Source organism: Brienomyrus brachyistius, chromosome 1 (genome assembly GCF_023856365.1).
Source record: "Brienomyrus brachyistius isolate T26 chromosome 1, BBRACH_0.4, whole genome shotgun sequence".
NCBI classification, from domain to species: Eukaryota; Metazoa; Chordata; class Actinopteri; order Osteoglossiformes; family Mormyridae; genus Brienomyrus; species Brienomyrus brachyistius.
In genome coordinates this window covers 21,053,562-21,079,523 of record NC_064533.1, presented here as the reverse complement: position 1 = coordinate 21,079,523, position 25,962 = coordinate 21,053,562, and the positions used below count along the sequence as shown (strand labels likewise).

At 43.5% G+C, this 25,962-nt stretch overlaps 1 protein-coding gene and 1 non-coding gene across 4 annotated transcripts; one reads left to right on the top strand and one right to left on the bottom strand.

Moving 5' to 3' along the window:
• The first annotated feature begins 1,206 nt into the window (after window positions 1-1,206).
• LOC125749636 (dual specificity protein phosphatase 22-B-like) lies at window positions 1,207-25,229 on the top strand. 3 transcript variants are annotated; one of them, XM_049027068.1, is made up of 7 exons: window positions 1,207-1,361; window positions 2,969-3,002; window positions 6,466-6,548; window positions 18,693-18,742; window positions 21,386-21,460; window positions 23,508-23,679; window positions 24,596-25,229. In XM_049027068.1, the coding sequence occupies exons 1-7, from the start codon at window positions 1,341-1,343 to the stop codon at window positions 24,716-24,718; spliced, it is 558 nt and encodes a 185-aa protein (XP_048883025.1). In that variant the 5' UTR covers window positions 1,207-1,340; the 3' UTR covers window positions 24,719-25,229. The 3 variants fall into 3 exon arrangements, with proteins under 3 accessions (XP_048883025.1, XP_048883036.1, XP_048883047.1); XM_049027090.1 differs by lacking the exons at window positions 1,207-1,361; window positions 18,693-18,742 and adding an exon at window positions 1,748-1,872; XM_049027079.1 differs by lacking the exons at window positions 2,969-3,002; window positions 18,693-18,742.
• On the bottom strand, window positions 12,113-12,278 carry LOC125706133 (U1 spliceosomal RNA). The gene has a single exon (XR_007381906.1). It is a non-coding gene; the product is annotated as a U1 spliceosomal RNA (small nuclear RNA).
• Window positions 25,230-25,962: the final 733 nt, after the last annotated feature.

Sequence of the window (25,962 nt, the reverse complement as noted above, 5' to 3'; positions counted from 1 at the left end):
GAATCCTGAGTCCAGCTGCATGAAAAATCCCAGTAGCTGTCATGCTCACCACTGGGAGTGACTTTCTTGCACAAGTGCAGCAGGACTGCCTATTGTAAAGGACATGAGGACAATGGTGTCTTCTAATATTTATTCTGCTAAATATGTAAAATGCAAAATGAAATGTGAAACGAAATATTTACTACACCAAATAATCTTATTGTTTAATCTGTCACTTTCCACATGATCTCAGCAGTCTGTGATTATAAATTGTTCATATATAACTTTACAAGAGTTATAAATGCAATGATTATATGTAAAAACATGGTAGGGGTTCATCCATCCTCCGGACACCCACTTCCACTAGCAAACTTCGGCTCTTTTTTCAAGGTAAAGTGCCATATTTATTTAAGATTTATATATTTGATAGCTATTTATTATTTACAGCACTTTGCTATATTTTTTTGAAGCTCGTGTGTTTTAAATGTGTCATTAAGCAGTTTCTGAGTGTTTTACGCAGTTTTGAGCCTTTTCCCCAATCACATTTTCCCATAATCATTTAACGCTAAATTTATCGCGCTATAGCAGGGGTGCCCAAAACGTTAATCGCGATCTACTGGTCGATCGTATGGCATAAAAAAGTAGAGGATGGATGACGCGCTCAACCGCGCCAGCTGCTGCAAAACTCCAGCAAGCAAACGAGTCGCCTAGTTAGCCTCTAGTTTATTTCTACGAAACTTAAGAAAGGGTATAAAAATGAATGGGGGAGCTGGATCAAGTAAAAAGCCAAAAACCTACCACTTCCATACGGAATGGGAGGAGGAGTTTTTGCACAATGTCATATTCGAAGTGCGTTTGCTTCATCTGTCAGTCTACCATTGCTATTCCGAAGAAGGGAAATGTGGAGCGGCATTTTCGGACTGTTCATAAAAACTACGGCATTAACTTCCCTCCGAAAAGCTAGCTGAGAAAGATAAAGGTGAAGGAACTAAAATCCCAGTTCAATTCAAAAACACTTTATTTATCCAAAAGGGAAATTAATAATAATAAAGAATACTCAACATATTTATAAATAAATATATGTTTTGCATTTGTATAGTAGGTAGATCATTTTCATTTGGTCATTTATAAGTAGCTAGCAAGCTAAAAAAGTATGGGCACCCCCGCACTATAGGATAAGTGGTAGCCGACAGTAAACTACATACCCCAGAATGCATTGCAAGCCGATGGCTTTCCAGTAGCTCAAAGCAAACTTCACAACTGCTAATAGGGAGGTTTAACACAAAACGTACCACAGCCGCGACCATCATCTGAATCATTACAAGTTTGTACCAGTGAGCATTTCACGTCGTTCTGAGAAAATGGGTAACGGGATAAATAAGGTACATTTCGTATTATTGTTGATAGCGCTTTATTAGTTGATGCCAGTTATTACATTTTCAATAATTAATATTTTGAAGATTGCAACGCGTTTTTTCTAATGAGTTTTGCAAATAAGGTTATACAAAAACGGTCACGTTTACATTGTCAGTTATGAACTCCGCAATATTTCCTAAAAAACCTTGGTTCTAATATCCCAATTTTTATAGTGGCATAATTCTTGTATTGTGTCCTGCAACATTCATAATTTCTGCTATTTAATTACAAATTATGCATTGTTTGCTATTGCGGGGGGTCTTTTACAGCTGCTACATTATATTCTGTAGAATTACTTTGTCTGCAGCACTTTTCATTTTTAACCCGGGTGCGTTGTTGAAACCTTTAGGGACTGTGCTTTCATTGTGGGAAAGAACGAGTAATCTCTTCTCTGTGGCGGAAACAAAACATGCGCTGCGGGTTTAGACTTCCCTAACTCGCTTTTCTCCTTCAGCTGGATTTTAAAAATAACGAGAGGTAAGGCGAATTTCCTTAGTAGTTTCATACACAAAAAATGAACCAGTTTAGGCACATCATTAACATTCGATATCCAAATCATTTCCTCAATTTTAATTAAAGAATGGAAGGTTTTTGCTGTTTGATGACGGTTCATTACTTGCGCTTTACCTGCAAATTGAATTTGAAACCGATTCCTAAGAATAAATAGATAGTTTCTTAAAACGTTATCCAGAAGACACGTGTACTGTATAGCAGTGGCGATTGTATTATTTTTTTTGTGTGTCTATTTAGGCCTGTACCTCTTTTCAACTCAAAGCTAAACATGCATGAATGGTATTCCTCAGGTCACTCCATCAGCACGCGCTCTAATGCATATCCTCTTTCTGCGAATCACAAGTGGTTGATTATAAGAACTAAGTTAGTGCAGGATTCACCTTGAGCTGCCCCCTGTGCCTCTGACGTGACCGTAAATCCAGGACCCCCCTTATTAGCACGAGTAACGTGCAATCCAGACATCGCTCCTTTCCAAAACTTGGGTATAAAACGAATTAACACAGAGGTGCTTCATTGTGGTTTCACCCTACAAAGCATGTTATCTGAAAGGCGAACGCATACACAGTATGGTAAGAGGTGGATCAACGCGACTGGCATCCGCATCAGTTAGCAATGTCATTTAACCAGCGTCTCTGAGCCACGTGTCGCTATGTGCTTTTAGCTTCAAATGGTCGTGGAATCTATCTGTGCAGTTAAAAATAACCCCTTCAAGCGTTCTTCATTGTTGCAGTCATCACTGTGCTTAAATCCACTGCACCAAAATTCACTCAGGCATTTTGCAACAATTAAGTACACTTACTTGATTTAGAAAAAGTATATGGTTTAGAAATATATGATATATGGTTTAGTGCATAGATTCCATTTTATTGGTGCATTAATATCTCTTTAATGTACTTCTGTTTCACCTGAATGATTAAAACGTGAAATATTAGGCCTACAAGAAATGGACCACTGTTGGTAAATTCATCACTAGTGTGAAAATTACTTGTTTGACCATAAACGCACAGTATTTATATAAGATGTGAGGATATAAAATGTGTCCTCTTTTGCTTGTGTTTAGGTCCTGCCTGATCTTTATCTCGGGAATTTTAGAGGTAGGTGTGATTCCAGCTCTGTTTGTTGTCATGCACGATTGGCCTGTATTATGGTTATAGGGGATTAATGAAGAGTAATAAGCATTTATGAGTATGTTTCAGTTCCCCTATGACATATGGCTTCAAAGGGGAAACACGGGGCTACCTCCAGTTTCAATAAGACCGCCTACTCGCATGGATCAGCCTGAGGATGGTCTGAGGACCCCCCAGTACTGATGAGAACTCTGCAGGCATTATGGCGGACACCCCTCTGCAAAGCCTGTAAAATACTATGTCTACTCAATTAAGGCGGGAAAGCCACCTCACTGCGAATTTTATTAGAAGTCTTTAAGGAAAAATATTTATATTATTGCATTCTGTGATTAAAAATCTGGTTTGTTTTGTTTTTTTTTTACACTGAACCTTGTTTGTATCATTACAGTATTACTAGGTGATGTTTAGAAACAGTAAAATCACTGCCAGCAAAGTGTTACCTTTCTGAACCAGTGACCTAGGGAATGTGTGCAGACGGCATTCTTCCAGTGAGATTGTCTGAACTTTACAAACAAACGCAACTTTGTCAGACAGACAATAGAAAGGAAGGAATGGGAAAGTGTTTTAGCGATTTTGGAGCATTAGCCAGAGAGGGACTGGAACTTACCCCTTACGGTAAATTTTGCTTGGGTGGGGGGATTCCCACAGTATTTCAGATGTCCAGCCCTTAATGCTTACCATCTTCTGGCTTTGAAAGGCAGGTGAGACAGGTCGGATTGCGAAGGCACACTATGGCCTCGCGGAGCCACTGAGAGGCGCTCTCTGTACATGTATAGAAGAGACTAGGATAGGATATTGACATCAGAACAGCACCCCGGGGCTCTCAAGGGACCGCTGGGACCTAAGCCGGAGCTGTTCGGGTTTCAGAATGCTTCTGCAGTTTTCTTCAATGACCAAAAGACTTTTGTCAGCCAGCCTTAAAAAATCTAATAATGTTAATTTACAATCTCACTCTCTGTTACTGTGTTAGTAATTAGCACTTGTGCAATTCACAACTAACTTGTTTGGCATCAGTATATTTGTCTTCAACTGCAGTTGAATATTTCAGTGCTTGTTTATTTCAATTTCTTAAGCAGTGACCGCTAACAGGGTGCTACACATTTTGGGCCCCCAAATATCTTATTGGGCTCCCAACCCAGACTAATCCTGATATGCTCCAATTCCCTTGGAATCATCCTAAGTACCCCCCCCCCCCTTTGCCTCTCTTGACATCAAATGAGAGGAAAAAAGCGTCAGCTACTGCATTTTATAACACATCTAGCCTCTGCTCAGGTGTTGTGCTGTAGTTCAGATATGCATTTTCTTAAACTGCCTTTTCTAAATTGCCCATATGTGTTTGTGTGTGTGTGTGTGTGTGTGTGTTTTGTGAGGGACTGGCATCCTGCCTTGTGTTCTGTCCTGCTTTGCAATGGCTTCAAACCCCCCCCCCCCCCCCCCGTAACCATGTCATTTATAAGTGGTTGGAGAATGGATGGATGGATGGATGGAGAGTTGTATGGAATATAAGTTTTACAATAAGTCAGTAATCATGGCAATTCTTATTAATCACACTTGCCTAATAATATACGTACTTTTTCTGAAATTGCCTGTAACACCCGTATGGTTTAATAATAAATTAAATAAAAATGTATACTTTTAAAACATTAGGATTTTTATAGTTCTTTGGACTAGACTCTTTCGAAGCAGGTCCTCAGCCAGAAAATAGACACATTGATAGATTTCAATAATAGGGGTTCAGCAATATTTTGAAGGGAGTTCGAAGTCATGTTTTTGCTGCTGGCTCCGTGCCTTATCGATAGCAGAGGAGTGGTATCGCTTGGCCACGCGCCTGCTGGGGAGCCTGTGCACAGCTTCCAATGGACTGCATCACTTAATTGCCGTACATTGTTTTGAGGAACAGAGACACCGTGTAAAGTGAGAAACTGACCTGAAACCGGTCTGGGTTTTGACTTTAAGCAGTGATGCCACATCGGTCGTGCAAGCTTGGCTTTGTCGGTTCATCAGATTGAAGTGTCTCACGCTAGATCACCATCGTGTCACGAAGTAATTGGTCGTAGCATCTGGAAAACAATAAAACCAGAATCGTTCGTTCATAATTTCACATAAGTTTGCAAGATTTTTATTGCTGAATATTTTTCCTTCAGTTCTCTCTAGTTACTTTTAAGATTATACAATCACAAGTCGGAAGAAGCACGCGTTCTTTGAGAAAGTTGTAAAGCGTTTAAAGGTGACATCGTGTTCACTGCTACCTTTCTTTTTGCTGTGGGCAGCCGTGCGGAAGACTGTGACATCGGCATGGTTACACTGCACCGCGGCTCCATGCGCGGCCTGCAGCCTCGGTGGCAGCGGCACTGTCGGCTGATACAGCACCGCACTCTGACCCTTCCATTCCCTACCTCAAACCTTAATCTTTCCTACCCCTGGAAAGTTCCCCTGTCTCTTTAATTGACCTGCTGGAGGAAAGTGTGAAGTTGTCTCAAGTCGTGGACACGAGCTCTCGCTTTATATGCACTGAGATATCCAGTTGCCAGGTCTCATGGATGGAGTCCCTCCTTTTTACGCAAATAGGCCTGTACATATACAATCATTCCCTTTTTAGTAATGCCCTGCATCAGGGGTGAGGCGGTGATGTGGGTGCGGGTTTTTGAGATGACCTCTCAGCCAATAGTAAACTTCCAGTTCTGGGGACCCACTGTAAACCTGCACCCACAGCGGCCCTCCGTGGATCAGGCTTCCCCCTCCCCCACCATGCATATTGCTCTGCATGTGGTAATTTTTTGTTTTATTTTAAATGACATCCTATCATGTATTTTCCAAAGAATGCTACATATTTTATTTTCAAATCGACATATTTGCTGCATGCATTGTGCAAATAAAAATGCCTTTTAGTATGGTTAATTTACATTCACAAAAAGGTAACTACAGTATGTGTCTGGATTCAGTGTTCGTGCATTACGTGTTCGATTATTCTGCAAAAGTGCCATTAAAAATCACAACTGGTATTTTTTAAGAGAGTCCAAGTTTGTTCATTTGAGCTAGTTGGACACCAGGGACTTGGAAGCCAACTGTTTAAATGTCCTGCAAAGCAGCCCTTCAAATGAAGTCTGCATCAGGTGTTTGCAAGGTGGGCTGAAGCAATCAGTGAAATACATCTGCAAAAACATTTGGCTTCCTTTTAAAGAACAAATTTGATTAGAACATTTGCTGTTTCATACTTTTGAGCCAAGGTGTTGGCTTGTTTTAGAAACACTGGTTTTCCGGTTTTTCTTTCAGTTCAAAGCGAGAAAACCTGTTTTTTCTTCCTGGCCATGTGTTTGCCTGGTGTGGTTGGGTGGTCTTGCAGTTGTATTTTAAAAATCGTGTGTTTGCACGGATTCCGGAGAGCGTCCTGACCGGAGCCCGGCACTGACTCACCCTCATCTCTTCCTAGATGCACGGGATCGAGAGCAACTGGCCAGGCACAACATCACGCATATCCTCTCCATCCATGACTCCGCCACACCTATGCTGCAGGTAGGAGGCATACAGTCAAGGCGATTCAGGATGCAGTAGTAAATGTGTCAAAAGCATGTCATGGTCCCCAGTGCCATCCAGAATAGGCCCAGGGTGTCGCGGGATGCCATACCAGCTCTGCGTCACCACATACTGAAACACCCTAAACTTCAACTCATCTTGACCCCCACATGAATTTAATGGTGGTGTCGTATGGAAATGTTACAAGTCACCAAAATCTTTTGCAATATCTGTCAAGCAAATACTGCTGGTTAAGTAATTGTCAGTTGTCTTTTAAATCCACTCAAGAAAGCAACAAAACAGGACATGTACTTAAAATAAAAACAATAAATAAAGTAAAATCTTATGATGCGTTCAGAAGGGCCTGCACCTGTTTCTGCTTAGACCCCACTGCTGATACATGCAGCCTCACCTGCTCTCCACATGGACATATCACAAGCTACACAGATTCTCACTGTACTGGATGACCTCTTATCCAGTACAGAGCCTGGAGCGTAAGGCAGACAGCATAAGGTACAGGGTAGGGCATCCGCCCCCCCCCCCAGATGGGTCCCCATGGATCTCCTCCAGGTCTCCTGTTACCCAAAGGCTGGTAGAGACAGAAAATGTAAACATGTTTAATGCTGATGACTGTGAGCAGGGGGGGGTGTGATCGGGAATATGCTGTTTCTAGGTTTGCTGTAGTGGTGGTATTTCATAAGAAACTGCAGGGGCCATCATGGGAAGCACTGCATCACACCGCAGCCGGGGAAAACGCTGCAGGTTACGGCGGCTTTGAAAGTGTAACTTTTACTTGTAGCGTCGAGTGTCTCCATGAAAGTGGCGCACTACGGACGGCCACGACTCGCATTTCCACTGCGGGTTGCGTACCGAACATCGAAGCCGCCGCATGCTGGTATCCCATCGCCGAGATTCCTTTCTCGCCCCCCCACCCACTGTATCCCCATTGCAAAACAAATTCCCTCCCCAGTGGTCCAGATGCATGTGGCTCCTTTATTTGGAGGATTGGAGGGTGGGGGGGGGATGTTTGAAAGTATAGAAATAAAGAGAGATAAGAATCTATGTGCTTTATGTTCTGAAAGTGTGACTCTCAAAAAAAAGAAGTTTCCCTGATTTCTCAGAGTGTGCTTGTTATAGACCTCAGATGCATGAAAGACGTCTCATATCGAGAACATCAGAAGTAGACTGTGTGGTTGCTCCCATTTCTGTGCACCTGATTTCAGTTGTTTCAGTTGCAAGACCTGTTTAAAAAAAAAAAAAAAAAAAAAGACAAGAGAAAAAAAAATTAAATAAACAAACCTGTTGCCCCCCGGAAGCCATTGCTAGTTGACTTGTTGGCATGACATTACTGAGTATCGTTGAGTCTGTATGGACTGGTTTGTCCGTGATGTGATGTGTTGAGCAAATCACACAGGCCACCTGCAGTTGTTGTACGCCCATGTCAGACCGTTGTCCAGATATAGCCTACAGCATAGTGTTTTCACAGCAGGTGTTATTGGTGAAGATAGAATCACCTTTGAGCAGTCTCTAAAATCATTGTCTCCCCAATTCCAAGTTCCGGAATGCAGAAAAGTCTGCAAAAAAGTAGCCCTTTTTGACTTTTCTGAAATGTAGGGCCTGGGGGGCGGGGAGGTACCAGCTTTGACATCAACATCATCTCTTTGCAGTGAACTCAACCTATAACAATTCATGCTGCCAACCTGTCCATATTTCAGTGTGTCAAGTAACCTCTTATCCAGGACGGAGCCTGGAGCGTATGACAGGCAGCATAAGGTACAGGGTAGGGGACCCCCCCCCTGGGTGGGATGCTTATGCATCACAGGGCACAGGTGCACAATCACACACTACAGGTGATTTAGATTTATGTGAAATCACCTACCTACATGAGTGGAAACGACATTCCCCAGAGGAAAAGCATGTAACACAGGGAGAACATGCAAACTGCATATACAAGGATGAGATGATTTTAAACCTCATAAATGGTGGTGTGAGATGACAGTGCTATCCACTGAACCATTGTGCCAACATACCTTAAATACGTAGTGACTGATACTTTTATTGATCCCCATGGGGAAATTCCCTGTATACCACCCACAGCTTGCTCTGTGTAGCAGTGGAGTATTAGTAATAGGTGATATCTAATGTTTGATACCGTGAGAAGGTGCCATCCACACCCAGCAAGCTTGTGGCTAAGGGCCTTGCTCAGGAACCCACAGATGTGCCAAGGCTAGGCTCACCCCGACGACCTTCTGATCACAGGCAGGGTGGCTTACCCACCAAGCCACACACTACCCCCCGCCCCCCCCAATGGTCATCCCTAAGATTAAAATGGCCATACATTTTTCTGGTGAAACGCAAAGAGGGAGAGAGGATATATATGATCAAAAGTTTACATACCCCAGTTCTTAATACCGTGTTTTACCCCCTTTAACATCAATGGCAGCTTGAAGTCTTTTGTGATAGTTGTGGATGAGGCTCCTTATCTTCTCAGATGGTAAAGCTGCCCATTCTTCCTGGCAAAAAGCCTCCAGTTCCTGTAAATTATTCGGCTGTCTTGCATGAACTGCACGTTTGAGGTCTAGCCATAGTGGCTCAATGGTATTGAGGTCAGGACACTGAGATGGCCAAATCACCAGGGTATGTAAACTTTTGATCAGGGTCATTTGGGTAGTTTCTGTTGTCATTATGATTTAAAAAAAGTAAACACAGTTGTTTGAAAATAAATGTCTTCAGCCAACCACTAACAATGAGTCAAAGTCAAAGAAAAATGGTTAAGAAATATATATCCATCCATCCATCCATCCATCCATCCATCATCTTCCGCTTATCCGAAGTCAGGTGGCGGGGGCAGCAGTCTCAGTTGGGAAACCCAGACTTCCTTCTCCCTGGCCACTTCATCCAGCTCCTCCAAGATAGCAGAGATAGAATGGTTAGGGAATCCCGAGGCGTTCCCAGGCCAGCTGAGAGACACAGGCCCTCCAGCGTGTCCTGGGTCTTCCCCAGGGCCTCCACCCAGTGGACATGCCCGGAACACCTCACCAGGGAGACGATGCTCGAGCCACCTCATCTGGCTCTTCTCAATGCGGAGGAGCAGCGGCTCTACTCTGAGTCCTTCCCGAATGACTGAGCTCCTCACCCTATCTCTAAGGGAAAGCCCAGCCACCCTGCAGAGGAAACTCATTTCGGCCGCTTGTACTCGCGATCTCATTCTTTCGGTCACTACCCATAGCTCATGACCATAGGTGAGGGTAGGAACGTAGATCGACAGGTTAATCGAGAGCTTTGCCTTTTGGCTCAGCTCCTTCTTCACCATGACAGACCGATGCAGCGCCCACATTACTGCTGACGCTGCACCGATCCGCCTATCGACCTCCCGCTCCATCCTTCCCTCACTCGTGAACAAGACCCCGAGATACTTAAACTCCTCCACTTGGGGAAGGACCCTCTCCCCAACCCGGAGAGAGCACTCTACCCTTTTCCAGCTGAGGACCATAGTCTCGGATTTGGAGGTGCTGATTTTCATCCCGGCCACTTCACACTTGGCTGCAAACTGCTCCAGTGAGAGCTGAAGGTCACAGTCTGATGTGGCCAACAGAACCACATCATCTGCAAAAAGCAGAGATCTAATCCTGAGGCCACCAAACCGGACACCCTCAACGCCCTAGCTGCGCCTAGAAATTCTGTCCATAGAAGTTATGAACAGAATCGGTGACAAAGGGCAGCCCTGGCGGAGTCCAACCTTCACCGGAAACAAATCTGACTTACAGCCGACAATGTGGACCTAGCTCCGACACCAGTCGTACAGGGACCGAATAGCCCTTATAAGGTAGCCCGGCACCTCATACTCCCGGAGCACTCTCCACAGGACTCCCTGAGGGATGTGAATGCCTTCTCCAAGTCCACAAAGCACATGTAGACTGGTTGGAAAAACTCCCACGCACCCTCCAGGACGCTGCAGAGAGTATAAAACTGGTCCACTGTTCCACGACCAGGGCAAAAACCACACTGCTCCACCTGAATCCGAGGTTCGACTATCCGACAGACCCTCTGCTCCAGCACCCCCGAAGAATTGAAGCTCCTTCTGACAGGGGATTCTGCCAGACATTCCCAGCAGACCCACACTATATGTTTGGGTCTGCCAGGTCTGATCGGCTTCCTCCTCCACCAGCGGAGCCAACCCACCACCAGGTGGTGATCAGTTGACAGCTCCGCCCCTCTTCTCACCCGAGTGTCCAATACATGCGGCCGCAAGTTCGATGACACGACCACAATGTCGACCATCAAACTGCGGCCTAGGGTGTCCTGGTGCCAAGTGCACATATGGACACCCTTATGCTTGAACATGGTGTTCATTATGGACAATCTGTGATGGGCACAGAAGTCCAATAACAAAACACCACTCGGGTTCAGATCGAGGGGGGCGTTCCTCCCAATCACGCCCCTCCAGGTCTCACTGTCATTTCCCATGTGAGCATTGAAGCCCCCCATCAGAACAAGAGTCCCCAGGAGGAGCGCTTTCCAACACCCCTTCCAAGGACTCCAAAAAGGGTGGGTATTCTGAACTGCTATTTGGCGCATAAGCGCAAACAACAGTCAGGACCCGTCCCCCCAACCAAAGGCGAAGGAAGGCTACCCTCCCGTCCACTATGGTAAACCCCAATGTACAGGTGCCCAGCCAGGGGGCAATAAGTATGCCCACCCCTGTTCGGCACCTCTCCCCATGAGCAACTTCAGTGGAAGAGGGCCCAACCCCCTTCAAGGAGACTGGTTCCAGAGCCCAAGGCGTGCATTGAGGTGAGCCCGACTCTATCCAGTCAGAATCTCACAACCTCACGCACCAGCTCAGGCTCCTTCCCCACCAGAGAGGTGACATTCTATGTCCTTAGAGCTAGCTTCTGCAGCCGAGAATCAGACCGTCAAGGTCCCCGCCTTCGGCCACTGCCTAACTCACACTGCACCCGACCCCTTTAGCCCCTCCTACAGGTGGTGAGTCCAATGGAGGGGGGACCGCCGTGCCGCCTTCGGACTGTGCCCGACCATACCCCATGGGTGTAGGGTTGGCAACCAGCTGCTCACCATTGAACCCCACCCCCAGGACTGGCTCCAGGGGGGGCCCCAGTGACCCGCGTCCGGGCGAGGGAAACCATGTGTCCATGTTTTTATTCATCATAAGGGGTCTTTTGAGCCACACTTCATCTGGTTCCTCACCCAGGACCTGTTTGCCATGGGTGACCCTATTAGGGGCATAAAGCCCCAAGCAACTTAGCTCCTGGGATCACTGGAACACGCAAACCCCTCCACCACGATATGGTGTGGGCTCCAGGAGAGATGTATAAATGTGTGTCTATATTTACATATAGACAACAAACAAACAGCACAACAACAAAATGTGTTCTCTGCATGTAACCCATATGTGACTTGTGACATAGCAGGGGACAGCTAATTTAGCACCCGGAGAGCAGTGCTTGGGGGCGGTACCTTGCTGAGGGTTCCTCAGTGGTGCCTTGCTGGTTGGGGATTTGAGCTTCCCTAACCATTAAGCCACTACTGCCCACAAAAAAAATCAGGGAAGAGCGCAAATGCAGTTCCCCACTATCAGAAATTATGCAGTGGAGATTCCTACATTTGAGGAATTCGCAGAGTTCAGCATAGCTGCAGTGCAATGGCTGGGCCTCACCCTGGGTGAACCACCTTCATGATCATGGTGTCTCCCCTGCTAGGTAGAAGAATTTGAAGTGGTTCCAAATTTTGTTAGCACTGGAAATTCGATGACATTTGAATTACAGTACCACATCGATTTCTACATACACATTTTTCGTTAACTGTAAGGGTTTATGCGCGACAATGCTGCTTACGCGTTTGCACTTGCAATTATATTCGCATTTACAAACTGAAAATGTGTTTATTAAAATACTACTATTTGGTATTTTGAGGGATTTAAAAATTTCAGAATAGTGCTGTGTGTCCAAATAGTCGAAATACCGTATGCCGTATATTGAGTGTAATGTCTGGATTGTGTCAAATGTTAGATATCACCTACTGCTAATACTGTGTGTGTATATCTGAGGGAGGGAAAGTGATTAGAGTGGAGAGCTAATGTGAGGGTGTTATCATAACAAGGATGATTCTGTACAGGATGTCATCTGCCTGTGTCTGGTTCAGATATACCTTTGCTCTCACATGGTCCTTTAGTGACACTGAAACGAATATTTCTTGATTTTTTTTTTCTCTTAAAGCACCACTTCACTCTGTGTGACTTTTTACTTTAAAACATCTCATTGTAATTTGTGTAAATTGTATATTTACTGCCAAAGTATTTATCAGTAATATAGTGAAGATGGGAGAAATATGAATGTGCTGCACTGCATGTCAATTTGAGTGGTGCGCCTAAATTTTGCGCCGGTGCTCCTAAAATTGTCGGTAAGGAACAACAGTGCTACTAGTGGAAAAGGTTAGTCTGGAGCCCTGACACCATGGCCATTGCAATGGAAAGGGAATCCTTTTGAGTTCCCCTCTGCTATCCGACATGGGTGACCTTTTCCTGACCCAGATCATCTAAGTTAAAAAAAAAAGGCTGGAACCTTTGTTGTCAGTTTCCACTTGTGTTATGTATTGTCATCTTATTCTCATTAGCCAAGGTGAGCAGTGGCCTCGGAATATGTGTTTGCGAGTTTCATCTTTTTTCTTATACATATATAAGAACAAAACTGAAAACCATTCTGAAAACCAACCTCTATCTCAACAAGGTATTTCTAAGACATATCACATAAGATCTGTCCTTACTGTATGTTTTCAGTATCTGTTTACAGCAGACTGTAATGCTTAGGCTAAGATTGGTCTCAGTTTTACATACTCTTGTATTTCATTCATACACACGGAATATGCCATGCAGGACTGTGTTTATCTTCTACCTCCATTGATTGTTAGACATCTAGAGAACAAATTGCTTCTTTAGAGTGTTTGTGTCCCCAGACACATAGTGAGGAAATATCTGCTGCCCAATAAGTTATAGGAAATATTTAGTACGATTTAGTTGTACATTTTTCTCAGTAACTTAGGGTATGATGCACTGCAATTGTAGAAGGTGTTAAATCTTGATGTCTCCTTGTCTGATGGTTTCCCTTTGTTTAAGAGGTCCTGGATGGAAGTATACAAGTACTAACAATTTTGAATGTATTTCTTTTCAGTGTGCATGTACCTGAATGTGATTGAGGTGTTCGTCAACAGCACTTGGTTCTGTGGGTTTATCTTGAGTGGTTCGACTGTCACACCAATGTATAAAAACAAATATCAAGAAGAGAAGAGAGAAGATACAGACGTTGTAGATACGATATTTGGGAATACTAGCTGGAGATAATCCTTGGAGATGCTTTCAGGCTGAAGATTTTTACGATGTAAGCTTCAGTGACTTCAGGTTTAAGACCAGTGCTGTGCTGTCTATCTTCTGTGGTGCGTTTGCTGGTGACAGTTGACTGGGAGTGAGTCAAGCCCCACAGGACACATAACGATGGGCCCCAAAAACGTCCCGTCGCCTAACCGAGAATCGAGAATCAGGCACTCACATTTACATGTGTTCTGAGCTGCCTTACTTGGGAGGGGGGGGGGCTTTCACTGGCTGGTGAGTATGACTTGGCTCTTTTGTGGTGAGTTTGATTATAGGCAACCAGGTGTCTGGTGTTCTGCTATTTGCATACCTGACTGCCACCCCTCCCCCTTCCCCACCAAGGCCAATTTCTTGGAAGTTAGACTTGTTGGCCTCAGTAAAAAAACCTCCGTTACTGGCCTAAAACCCCTGCTGACTAATGATATTCACTGTGGTTTCTGTTAGATTCTAAATCAGTCCCAATATTTTGCCATGTCTCTTCACTGGCCTCACAAACATCCACATCAAAGTGTGAAGTTCAGTTTGAACATCAAAACAAACTGAGTGTTATCCTTTTCAAATAAAGGGAATGGAGATTGACGATCAACCAAAATGATCAAGATTCTTTTGAAGACACAAGATACAAGATACAAGATTAACATTATGTCTAGGGCTGCCACTAATGAGTATTTTTCTATTGATTAATCTATCTATTGATTAACTAATTGGTCAATTAATCTAAATAAATCTAAGTTTCCTCCAGAAAATCAACTGACCTTTTCTTTTAAACTAATTTTATTTGACAACAACAAACTGTTTATTGTAGGGTTTTAGATAACAGATGCCAGTTTGTCAACACTATACAGACGTTACTTACAGCGACAATACGATAAGCAGATTAGTCATACATCTAAAATATTAATGAGAGGCTTATTGTGATGTCCAAAATTTATACTCTGTATAAATTTGACATATCCTTATGCTTATTAAATTCGGCTAGCGGAGCATGCCACATGCCACTGTTTTGGTATATCATGGTGACACTTTATTTTTGGTAGATACAGTGTTCATTTTTATTTCTGTTCATGAATTATTTTTTGAAATTTAGTGTTCGTTTTCGTTTAAGTTTTAGCTTACAATAACAACACTGGTCCCAACAAACCCACTGCACACAAACACACACATTGGCACTGCCAATCAGTGTAGAATAAGCCCAGATTTTCTCAGTGGAAATTGTAAAGTTGCAGGCAGACATCTTCAGGAGCTCGTGCATAGCACTCCTGCCACTGTGGTATGCCATCAAAACATCATCCGGTGTACAAACCACCGTTTTCTTTTGTGATAATTTGAAATACCTCCATGACTACCTAGTGGTACTGAAGGAAAACATTTGTTATAATGAAGCATTTTAGGAATCAAATAGGTAATTTCAATAAAATTAGCTAAAATATTTAAATCAATCCACCAGGGCAATACCCCCCTCCCGCAGATTGGCAAATTTTACCGAAAACATTCCCATCCCACAACTTCATCGGTAAGTTTTACCGCTGGCCTCCAGAACTTTGATTACCAGATTATTGATGTTCTGTCATTTTCTATTCTCATTCGTTGCTGTTCCAGCTCCAAAAAGTAGCTTAAATAACCCACTTAGGGGGCCCCCTACCCATGTAACCATAGGGCCCCCAGAGATCGAGCAGGTTCGAGAACAAATCCCAGGAAACATTCATAAATTGAACCCACAAGCAGTTATGCTTTTAATTTATGGGTAGTTTACTTACTCTGCAAGTAATTGTTACAATTAGTTCAAACAGGAATAAAATGGGCTGATATGTATAACAGCTTCACAAAAAAATGTTTTTGTGCAGAGATAATGAAAACAGAACGAGTGGCATTTCACCTGCATTTGTGGTGAGGTACTTCAACATTTTTGTGTCTTATTTGCTGATAGTGAATGTATTTATTTCCACGTGTCTTGAGAGACAACGAATACACAGTATTGTAAATATTAGTTTGTCACGCAGGTGTTTTTCTGTTGCACTGAAGTATTAATTCTGTGCTGCTTATGAGGATAAACAGAATGTAATTTTCAGTCTCGGTGTCTAACTGCAGTTATGATTCATGGCTGGTTTATAAAAAAAAAAAGAAGCATTTTCATGTAACATCCTTTAGTCAAATTGGTGCTGATTGAGTTATTTCTGTGTTAATTTCTATTGACAGTGTTTATTTTGTTTGAGGGGAAGTGTGAGAATTTAAAGCCGCTGCTTAAAGATGCTGATTTTGCTTCTGTGGCCGGAAAACGGGCAGGGACTGGTACAAACTCAGTCATAAGGCGAATGGCTGTTTTTGATAAGTCACTGGCCAGGTGCGCTCCAGGAAAGCTGAGATGGCACAGGGCACGGTCCGGCAAACTGCAGCGGTTTCTGCCTCATCATTTTCAAGAGAATAAATCCAACTTTTTTTATTGGTCTGTTTCAAAGACCTGCCTCTGATGTTATCTATCAGATTATGAAAAAATTTAAATTTCACCAAGTGAAAATAACTACAAAATATGACTGAAATAAGGCCACTGTAGTTTTTTTCTATATATCCCAAATTATTCAAGATTAGGAAACAGTTTAAAATACGTTACTGCAGGATACACTGGATGTTTGTGTTTCAGTTCCCAAAAAAAGGAATAATTATATTACTCTTGTCCTTTTCCTTTTCAAAATATTTGGTCAGTTATATTAAACATATCTGATATATATATTCATCTGTGATTCTCATGCTGTCTGCTATAAATCACCACAAGCAGTCTTAAGCAAACACAGATTTTCTGACTGTAATCAACAGTATCAAAAGGCTTGTTTAAAGGAACAGTCTATTTTATGGCAAGTCTGTTCACTAAATGCGTCTGACACCTGTTTTCCAAGAGAGTGTTTCCTTACGGTCATAGCAGAGGATGATGGTGCTAAGGCTGGAACTAAGTGGGTGGCAGAGGCTGCTGTGTGGTTTGGCGACGCTCCTTCGAGTATTAATGTGACTGTATCAGTTCATCCTGCGTTAATGTTACTTTTCTGCTCTGAAAAAGAGAAGACAGCACCGAACGGACAGTAGCGTGTGACATCGCTGTACAGCTCTTCTCAACTGACTGCCAGTTGACTTTCACTGTTACAAGGGCAAAGGTGAACTCTACTTAATTTACTTGTCCAAATACGGTTATTGTCCGTATTTTAACTTAACGCATCAATCATGTTGGTATTGCATTTTGTATACCACCACCGAAACTTACAAATGTAACAAGGTAAGTGAGACAGATTCAGACGAGTTGGTTAAGAACGAAATACAATTCGATAGCTTTTTCAAGCTAAATCACAGAAGGGTCAGGAAGTCTGATATTTTCAGCCTGCCCTGTGGCTGGCCACTGCATTTATTTTATCTGCACTTTAATAAACGAGAAAATCCATCTTACATTATTTCTTTAATTAGACCTTTCAGGCATTCGACTTCCCCAACCCTCCCATCTGAGAACCGATTTTGTTCATATTTATTTATGTTTGTTCATAAAACACAATGATGACACAGCATTCAGAACCATGTTGCCCCAAAAATAGTAAGTCACTTTTCTGAAGGAGGTTTTCATGTATTTAAATGAATGCTCTATAGAAATCCTGGACTATTAACCATTCAGAGGTCTTGAATCAGGACATGGCAGAACTCTGAAATTACTTTGCAAGTTACTGTTAAACAGTCCCCACATGTTAAATCACAAAGTATATGAATAAAAGCAAAATTGGTAGAAATTTGAACATGTAAATTCTAGCATGTTAATTTCAGCACAGCAAGGACCCTAAAAACGTCTGCATATTTGGCATAAAAACAGAATGCTAGCTAGTCCTATTTAAAAATGTGCATTAGCAGAGTAGCAACAAAAACGGGTGATAAGGACGTCATAGTGACTGCCAGCACGGGAGGCTAATTTCCACGTGCCACAGGTGCTGGTGCTCCCTGTGGAGCATCTCCATATCTTCCATTCTGTACTTTTTTTAGGGTACTTTTTCCCCCCCCCTCACCCACTGGTCCGCACGCTGTTCATTAGCGGTTCGTGGAGGTGTGGCGGCAGAGCGTTACGCATGGGCGGTTCGGGGCAGAGGAAGAGGGAGTTCTCGTTTGATGAATCATGAAATCCCCTCTCGGGCAGTTCGGTCATGCATAGCTAACGATAAGGGGTCACTTCGCAGTTCGCTGCCTTGTGGGGTGCGGATGTTGTGCAAGACCGTTTTATGTGTCAGTCATTCTGAATCCCTCAAGCGCAGAATCCAGGTAGAATAATCGTGGTTGTATGTGATGGAGATGAACAATTGTTTTTTTTAATGAGTCAAACTGCGAGTAAGATGTGGCATCAGTTGTTATGGCATTAGTTGTTATTTGTCAATTCATTCGTTTACCAGTGATGTCCAGAAAATATATATACATACACTTTAATTTTAACAGGAATTTATCTTTGTGTTTTGTTGGCCCCACGGCTATGGGCTGCATGCGATGTAGATGAATCCGTCACTTAAAAGCTTCACATCATCTGTTGCTGCAGGTGTTGCTAAGGCGATGACTGTTCTCCGTTCGTTTGGGGCCCTGTGAGATATTTCCCTTCAGCTGGGGGGAGGCAGGGTGTTTCACAGGACTAAGAACGACACTGAGACGGACCCCAGAGACACAGCAGAAGGGTACTTTGTATCCAGCAGTAATCGGCTGATTTTCCAGTCTTTTCTACCCTGGCGTCTAACAGTAGAATCTCTTGACAGGAGATGACCTACCTCTGCATATCCGCTGCAGACCTGCCCACCCAGAACCTGTGAGTGTCAGCGTTCGTGCCCGTCAGCCTGTGTGGCTCCATTCCAGGTCTCGTATCCACGCTGTCACCTTTCCCCCGCACTGTCACCCGCAATACCAACCATTACAGTTGATAGAAGCGGACAGGGGCAGATTAATGCACAGGGTATCCTAGGCTATAGCTTAGGGCTCTGACAAAAGTCTGGACCCTAACCCTCCTCGGGGAAAATGGGACAGTTATTTAAATTTGCAACATCTGAGTGTCCATATTGATGTCAGCCTATGTCAGTCAGGTCCTAGAAAATGATACCTGGTGTTCAAAATGGTAATTGGTGGAAAATACAGGGAGTGTCTTACATTTATGTTACTTCATTTTAAGTTTGCTTTTCTTAAAAAGCATTAATCATGAGTTACTTATGTATAGTAACTGATTTAGCTGCTGGCAAAACAGACTCCGATATAAACAGGAAGGATAAGTGAGCAGTATGAATTTATGTAACACCGGCCTCGCTCCCTATTCAACCTCACTGGTCCCTCGTGAACAGTGGGTGTGTGGGGCGGGGGGCACGTTTCATATTTTGCCCCTGGAATGAAAATGTCAAGGGCTGGTGAACTGGAGTCTTGCCAAAATGAAAACGAGATGAGTTACGATGAGGGCGCCCCGTGCCCGGCTGCATGCGGGTACCGAGCTTCTCCACTGGCACCGCGGTGGCCACATTTAACAGTAACATCTGTAGAGACATTTCCTGGACACTTTGTAGCCAACTTAGGCAAACCTGAATTTAACACAGGGTTACAGGAAACAAAACAGATCCAGAGTGGGTGGGGTTTATAGTCCATTGATCATCACTGTTCAGTTTGTCCAGTGAGCAGTCTAAGTCAGCCAGCAATGTGATTGGACGATAAACCCATCTCTTCTCCCATCCCTGCTGATGATGTAGGTCCATCAGTAAATAAGCACCTTCACACAAACGGTGTGAAACAAAGTGATACACAGTCATGTGTAGAGCTGGGCACCATTCACAATTTTCCAGTACCAGTAGCAGAATGATACCTTGATTTCAATACTGGTTCCTGAACAATATATATACACACACACACACACACACACACAATATAATGCATTTTAATCTTTATATGCCAACTTGACTTTTTTCGATAAGTTGTTTTGTTAGTTAATGAGGGCATCGATCGCAATCATGCATGAGACTTGAGAGCCCTCATTTTACATATATGACCTGCAACATGTTTATAATTCCCAAATAAATCCGGCCATTAGATCAATCTTTAATTTACCAGAGAATAAAAAGTGATGTAACATTATTCCGCTAATAAGCACTGGTACATTTCACCGGCTGGAGACGCAGTCAAAAGGTATTCAGTCTTTTTGCAGTACAAAAATAAGTCCATCTACATTTTTTCTCCTTCCACGTAACTTCCATGTTAGCACCGGTGCTGGTGGACAAGCATTCGGCAAGATTATCACTGTAAGAGCCTCCAAGGACCGGCAATCAGACCAAGTTCTGATGATGTCGCTCACACACATGCATACACACACATGCACACACATACACACCAATTCTTGCTCTCCCCAGGTGTTTTATGTGATATACAACGATGTGGTCAGGCACTATATGGGGGGCATATTTGCAAGTCGCACTGATGGGCCTAGTTATAAGATTTAGTTACACAGTCTCCAAAAATAGTCGCAAAATGCACATAAATAGTCACAGCCTGGAACCCTGTGGAGCCACACTTTTCATTTCTAAGGCATTTTCTACACAAACCCTAACAACACCACACACGCGAGCCACCCTAGGCATACGTTTCTCTTCCAGCCTGTATGACATGTTTGTGAAACGTTACGTTAGATGGCAAATCACCAATGACTTTACATCTTTACACAAGTACGCTGCATGCTTATTAGCTCACAGACGCTGAGATTTACTATTTGGGCATCAGAATTTGGCACCGAAAGAATAATTTTTCAATCCTCGATAGGATCCCATGCAGTGAGGTACCCAGCCCTAATCATATGCATGTTTGATGCTCATAGGATATTCCTGTATAGCTTAATGAAGCCAGTATTGGTTACGTATGCTCTCCATTAAACTGTCTTAGGGTGAAGGTAAAAATATATATATGTCTGTGTGTGTATATGGATGTATACAGAGATATAGTTGACACAGTGTATGACATCACAGGACGGTACACATGCAGGACCAGGGTACACACAACTTCTACCCATTAAGTAACTGCAGACACAGAGACAGCCCCTTGCTCCATATGGACACACTCAGCTTCATGAACCCCCCTAACCCCCCACCCTCATTTTAGTGCTATTTTTACTCCCCTTTGACTTGACAGCCTGTCAGCTGCAAGCTGAAACGTGAAGCTGCGCACATGGACCCTCAGATGTTCTCACTGCACAGCATACCCCCCCGCCCCCGCATGTGGGACACCCCCCTCCACCCACATCTGGTGGGACACTTCAGTGCCCCGCAAAAAGTACTCCCAAGTCTGCTCGTGCTATCACATGAATTGTGATTTTTTTTCTGATACATGAAACACTGGGAAAGTGACTCATGCACTAATTCCTTTTCACATGATTCTTTATATTTGGGATGTTTTGATGAGTCTTGTTTTTTGTCTTTCTGTCGCTCAGGACCCAGCATTTTAAGGACAGTATCGCATTCATCCACCAGTCCCGGTTGAAGGGGGAGGGCTGTCTCGTGCACTGGTGAGTGGGACTCCGGCTGAATGCACAGGAGTGTCGCGAGGGGGGCCCCCTCAAGACACCTAATAAGGGAACAAACAGTCCTGAAGAATGATTTGTAGCAGCAGCTTGAGTGTAAAGGTCAATGAGTGTACTGTAGCCAAGAAACCCATAGCTACGCTATATGGAGAAAAGTATTGGGACACCTGGCCATTACACCTACAGGAACTTTTATGATGTCCCATCCTAAATCCATAGGCATAAATACAGAGTTGGTCCCCACAGTGTATCTGTGGGAAGTTTCGCCCATTCATCCAGAAGAACATTTGTGAGGTCAGGTAAGGATGATGGACGTGAAGGCCTGGCTCACAATCTCTGTTCTGTTTTATCCCAAAGGTGTTTGATGGGGTTGAGGTCAGGGCTCTGTGTGGGCCATTCAAGTTCTTCCACACCAAACTCGCCCAACCATAGGCGCTTTCACACCGAAGTTCCGGAACCTGGTCCCTGGTCTCAAGTTGGAACTTCTGTAGCTCTTGGCCACTTTTGTTTGTCACTTTCACACCACACAACAGGAACTGGGATATTTATGCTAAATTGGATAGTTTCATACCAAAGTACACTGGCACACCAAAACAATGAAGGATAAATAAGTTTTGTTAGTTACTGGGGGATTGATCACGATCAAAATAGGACACAGCCTTTTATTTCTTTGTTACGTATTTGACCCATGATATGTTCTTCATTCGTATTAAATCAGGCCAGCAAAAAGATCTTTTATTCTCCACAGAATAAAAAACGATGTAACATTTTTCCCGCTAATAAGCGCTGGCAAATTTCACCACCAGCACCAGCGATATTAGACAAAATTATATTGGTTAATGATGGAATTTTTGCTCCACTACTCTTTTTCTGCACTTCCGCTTAACTTCCATATTAACTTCCAAGCTAGTTCCCCAGTAGTTCATATTTGAAAGATAGGTACCTACTTTGGGTTAGGTACTAAAAAAAAAGATTCAGGAAGAACAGTTCCTGAAGTGTGAGCACGACAAAAGTCCCTATTTGCAGAAAAAAAGTTTCAGTCTTTAAGTTTCAGCCTCATGTCTTTAAGGATCTTGCTTTATGCACTGGGGAAGCATAGGAACCATAGAATCGTCCAGAATATCTTGGTATACTGAAGCATTAAGAGTTCCCTTCACTGGAACTGAGGAGTCTAGCTCAACCCCTGAAAAACAGCCCCACACCATTATCCCTCCTCCACCAAACTGTACAGCTGGCACAATGCAGTCAGGCAGGTAACGTTCTCCTGGCATCTGCCAAACCCACACTCATCCATCAGACTGCCAGACAGATAAGCGTGATTTGTCACTCCACAGAACATATTACCACTGTTCTAGAGTCCAGTGGCACCGTGCTTTACATTCCTGTATCCGACACTTGGCATTGCGCTTGGTGATGTGAGGCTTCCATGCAGTTGTTCTGCCACGGAAGCCCATTTCATGAAGTGCTTGGTGCACATGCACAGTTTTTTGTGCTGGAGTTAATGCTAGAGGAAGTCTGGAAGTCTGCAGTTATTGAGTTAACAGAGCATTGGCAACTTTTACACATTACGTGCCTCAGCACTTGACAACCCCATTCTGTTACTTTGCATGATCTGCCACTTGGTGCCTAAGTTTCTGTTGTTCCTAAACGCTTCCACTTAGCAATTATACCACTTATGGTTCACCCTGGAATATGCACAACGGAATAAATTTCACAAACTGACTTATTGCAAAGGTGGCATCCTATGACAGAACCACGCTTGAATTCACTGAGCTCTTCAGAACGGCCCGTTCTTTCACAGATGTTTGTAAATCTGACTGCATGGCTAGGTGTTTGATTACATATACATCTATGATTAAGAAGTGTGTCCCAATACTTTTGTCCATATAATATATGTAAAGAAGGGTGAATCGGTAAACAAGCTTTTCAGCTTCAGAAGAGAATTAACCGTTTCAGATGAGGGCTTTCAGTGTTAAACACTCACAATGACGGTTCGTGTGCCGGCTGACCACGTCGGGTCACGTTCCTGCAGCCTGGCAGGAGTGTCGCGCAGCGTGACCCTGGTAGTGGCCTACATCATGACGGTGACGGACCTGGGCTGGCAGGATGCACTGGCGGCCGTACGAGCCGCGCGATCCTGTGCCAACCCAAACTTGGGCTTCCAGCGCCAGCTAGCCGACTTTGAAAGCACACAGGCTGGCCATGTAAGTGACACCCCCCCCCCCCCCATTCTCTAATGATGATGCAAGGAATCACAATATTATTTCATAAGCTACATGCCCTTCCATGGGTGGTGGGCACTCTTACAGCTAACACTTCCTGTCTGTTGTTGGATTTTATTTTATTTATTTATTTTAAACCATCCCGTGCAGCTTGCCATGTTCAGCTGGCTGTCATGTCAGTCTTCTTCCTTTCCCACTGACTTATTCTAAGAGGAAGGTGCAAATGTCTGCAGCCTTTACCCACGCATTCAGCCGTCGTCTTGTGCGCCCTTCCTCCTCGCGAGTGAGATCACTGTGCGACGTCACCTCTGACGCAAACATTCACGTGTCTTTTTTTTTTAAACTAAGCATCACGGTGTTGACATTTCTCTACTTTCAGTCTAACTTTAGAAACATATTTTTCCTCTAACTCTCTCACCTCTCCTTCACAATTTAAGCAGTTAAAAAGACAGCCTTAATTAGTCTCTGACTGAGTAGGTTGTGTACTGTACAAATGCAAACCAAGGGTAATATTGATACTGTGCAGTGGAAAAGTAAAAAATTTACTAAGTGGTTCACTTTCAAAAACCTGCGTGACTCAGCCATCTGAGCAAACGTCGGGACCCAATTCAAGTAAGAACATAAGAAATTTACAAACGAGAGAAGGCCATTCGGCCCATCAAGCTCGTTTTGGGAGAACTTAACTAATAGCTCAGAGTTGTTAAAATCTTATCTAGCTCTGACGTAAAGGAACCCAGGGTTTTAGCTTGCAAGTTACTTGCTAAATGTTTTTGCTGCATCTCCTGCCCATCGCAGTACCTGCTTAACAAGCCCATAAAAACCGTCACTAACCTGTAGGTGTAACCTGTCGGGTTTAATAATGGCGACGGGATGACCGGTGCGCCATGTGCTTCTCCAGTACCGACAGTGGCTGCGCGAATGCTACAAGCAAAATCCATTCGACGACGCAGAGAACATCCGGCGATTGCTGTCCAAGGAGACTGACACCGAGGAGGCCCGACCTAGCATTGGGACATCCTGAAGTGCGCAGTTCGCAACCGGAGTCGGAGTCTACGACTCCCGCAAGCCTCCCGGCGTCGGAGAGGACTTCGCGTTTATCACGGTTTCTATGAGGCAGGGCGGACGTGATGGCTACTCCCGTGGAAACATCGTCTACTCTGCAGTAATCAGCTTTGGTTTCCTGGACGGGAAACGGTACTGCTCTGAAGATGCTAGATCCTCTAAACACCTACGTTTTGTACTTTTTTCTCACTTTTCATTTGTACTCAAATAATCACCTTACCAAGCCTTTTTATTTTTTTACTCGGTGTTTTAATTGCAGCGCAAGAAAGGTATTTAAGTAATTTGTAACATATTCTAGAACAGTCATATCAATTAACCTAACCAAATCAGCTTGCCAAAAATTTTTGTTTGTGTAATTGTAAACATGGTGTATTTTCAGTTCTCTTGTCATTTACTGTACTTGACTGAATTGCACTGGCTTTAGCATAACGTGGGATTTTAATACATGAATAAATGAGAATATCTCTGAACAGATCACAAAATCTATCCATTTCCAGTAGTCCAGAGTTACATAGTGGACGTATTTTTATCCTGTCCGTTACACAGTCTAACAATTTAATAATTTTAGACCGTTTGTGTAACTGTAAACTGATATAATTTTAACCACTTAGATTTTAAGTCCCTAGAAACTCGCCATCTGGAAGTCAAACCAACGAAATAATGAATTCGTAGCGCACAAAGTCGAGTTCATCTTGGGGAAAGGGTGCTAAGGAACCTGCAGCTGTGACGAACCAGGGCCCAAGCAAACCAGAATAACAAAAAAACAAAATTTCCTCATCCAAAGTTCCCTTTTCCGCACGATGAATAGATACCACATTAGTGTAAGTTGTAAAGCAGGGATTTATCTGAAGTGATCTGTTGGTTGCCATACGAATTCTCCGTGATGCCGTATCGATAGTGTTAAACAGCATACGGGCCAACTGCATGCACTCTTGCAGCATCTGCTGGTTCCTGCGTGAAAGTTCTCGACCTTTCTGTGTGCAGCTCCATGCTAATCAGCTCACTGGTGCTCTGGGGAACCAAGTCAAGGGGATTTTTTTTCAGCCTATGGATTTATGCACGCTTCGAAGTGTTCTTATGAAACCGGACACGCTCGGGCGACCTTCAGTGAAATAATGGGTATTCTCATTTGGCATTGCGCTTATTGTTGCTGGACTTCAAGAGACAACCGAGGAAAATGGTTATATTAATATTACCTTACCT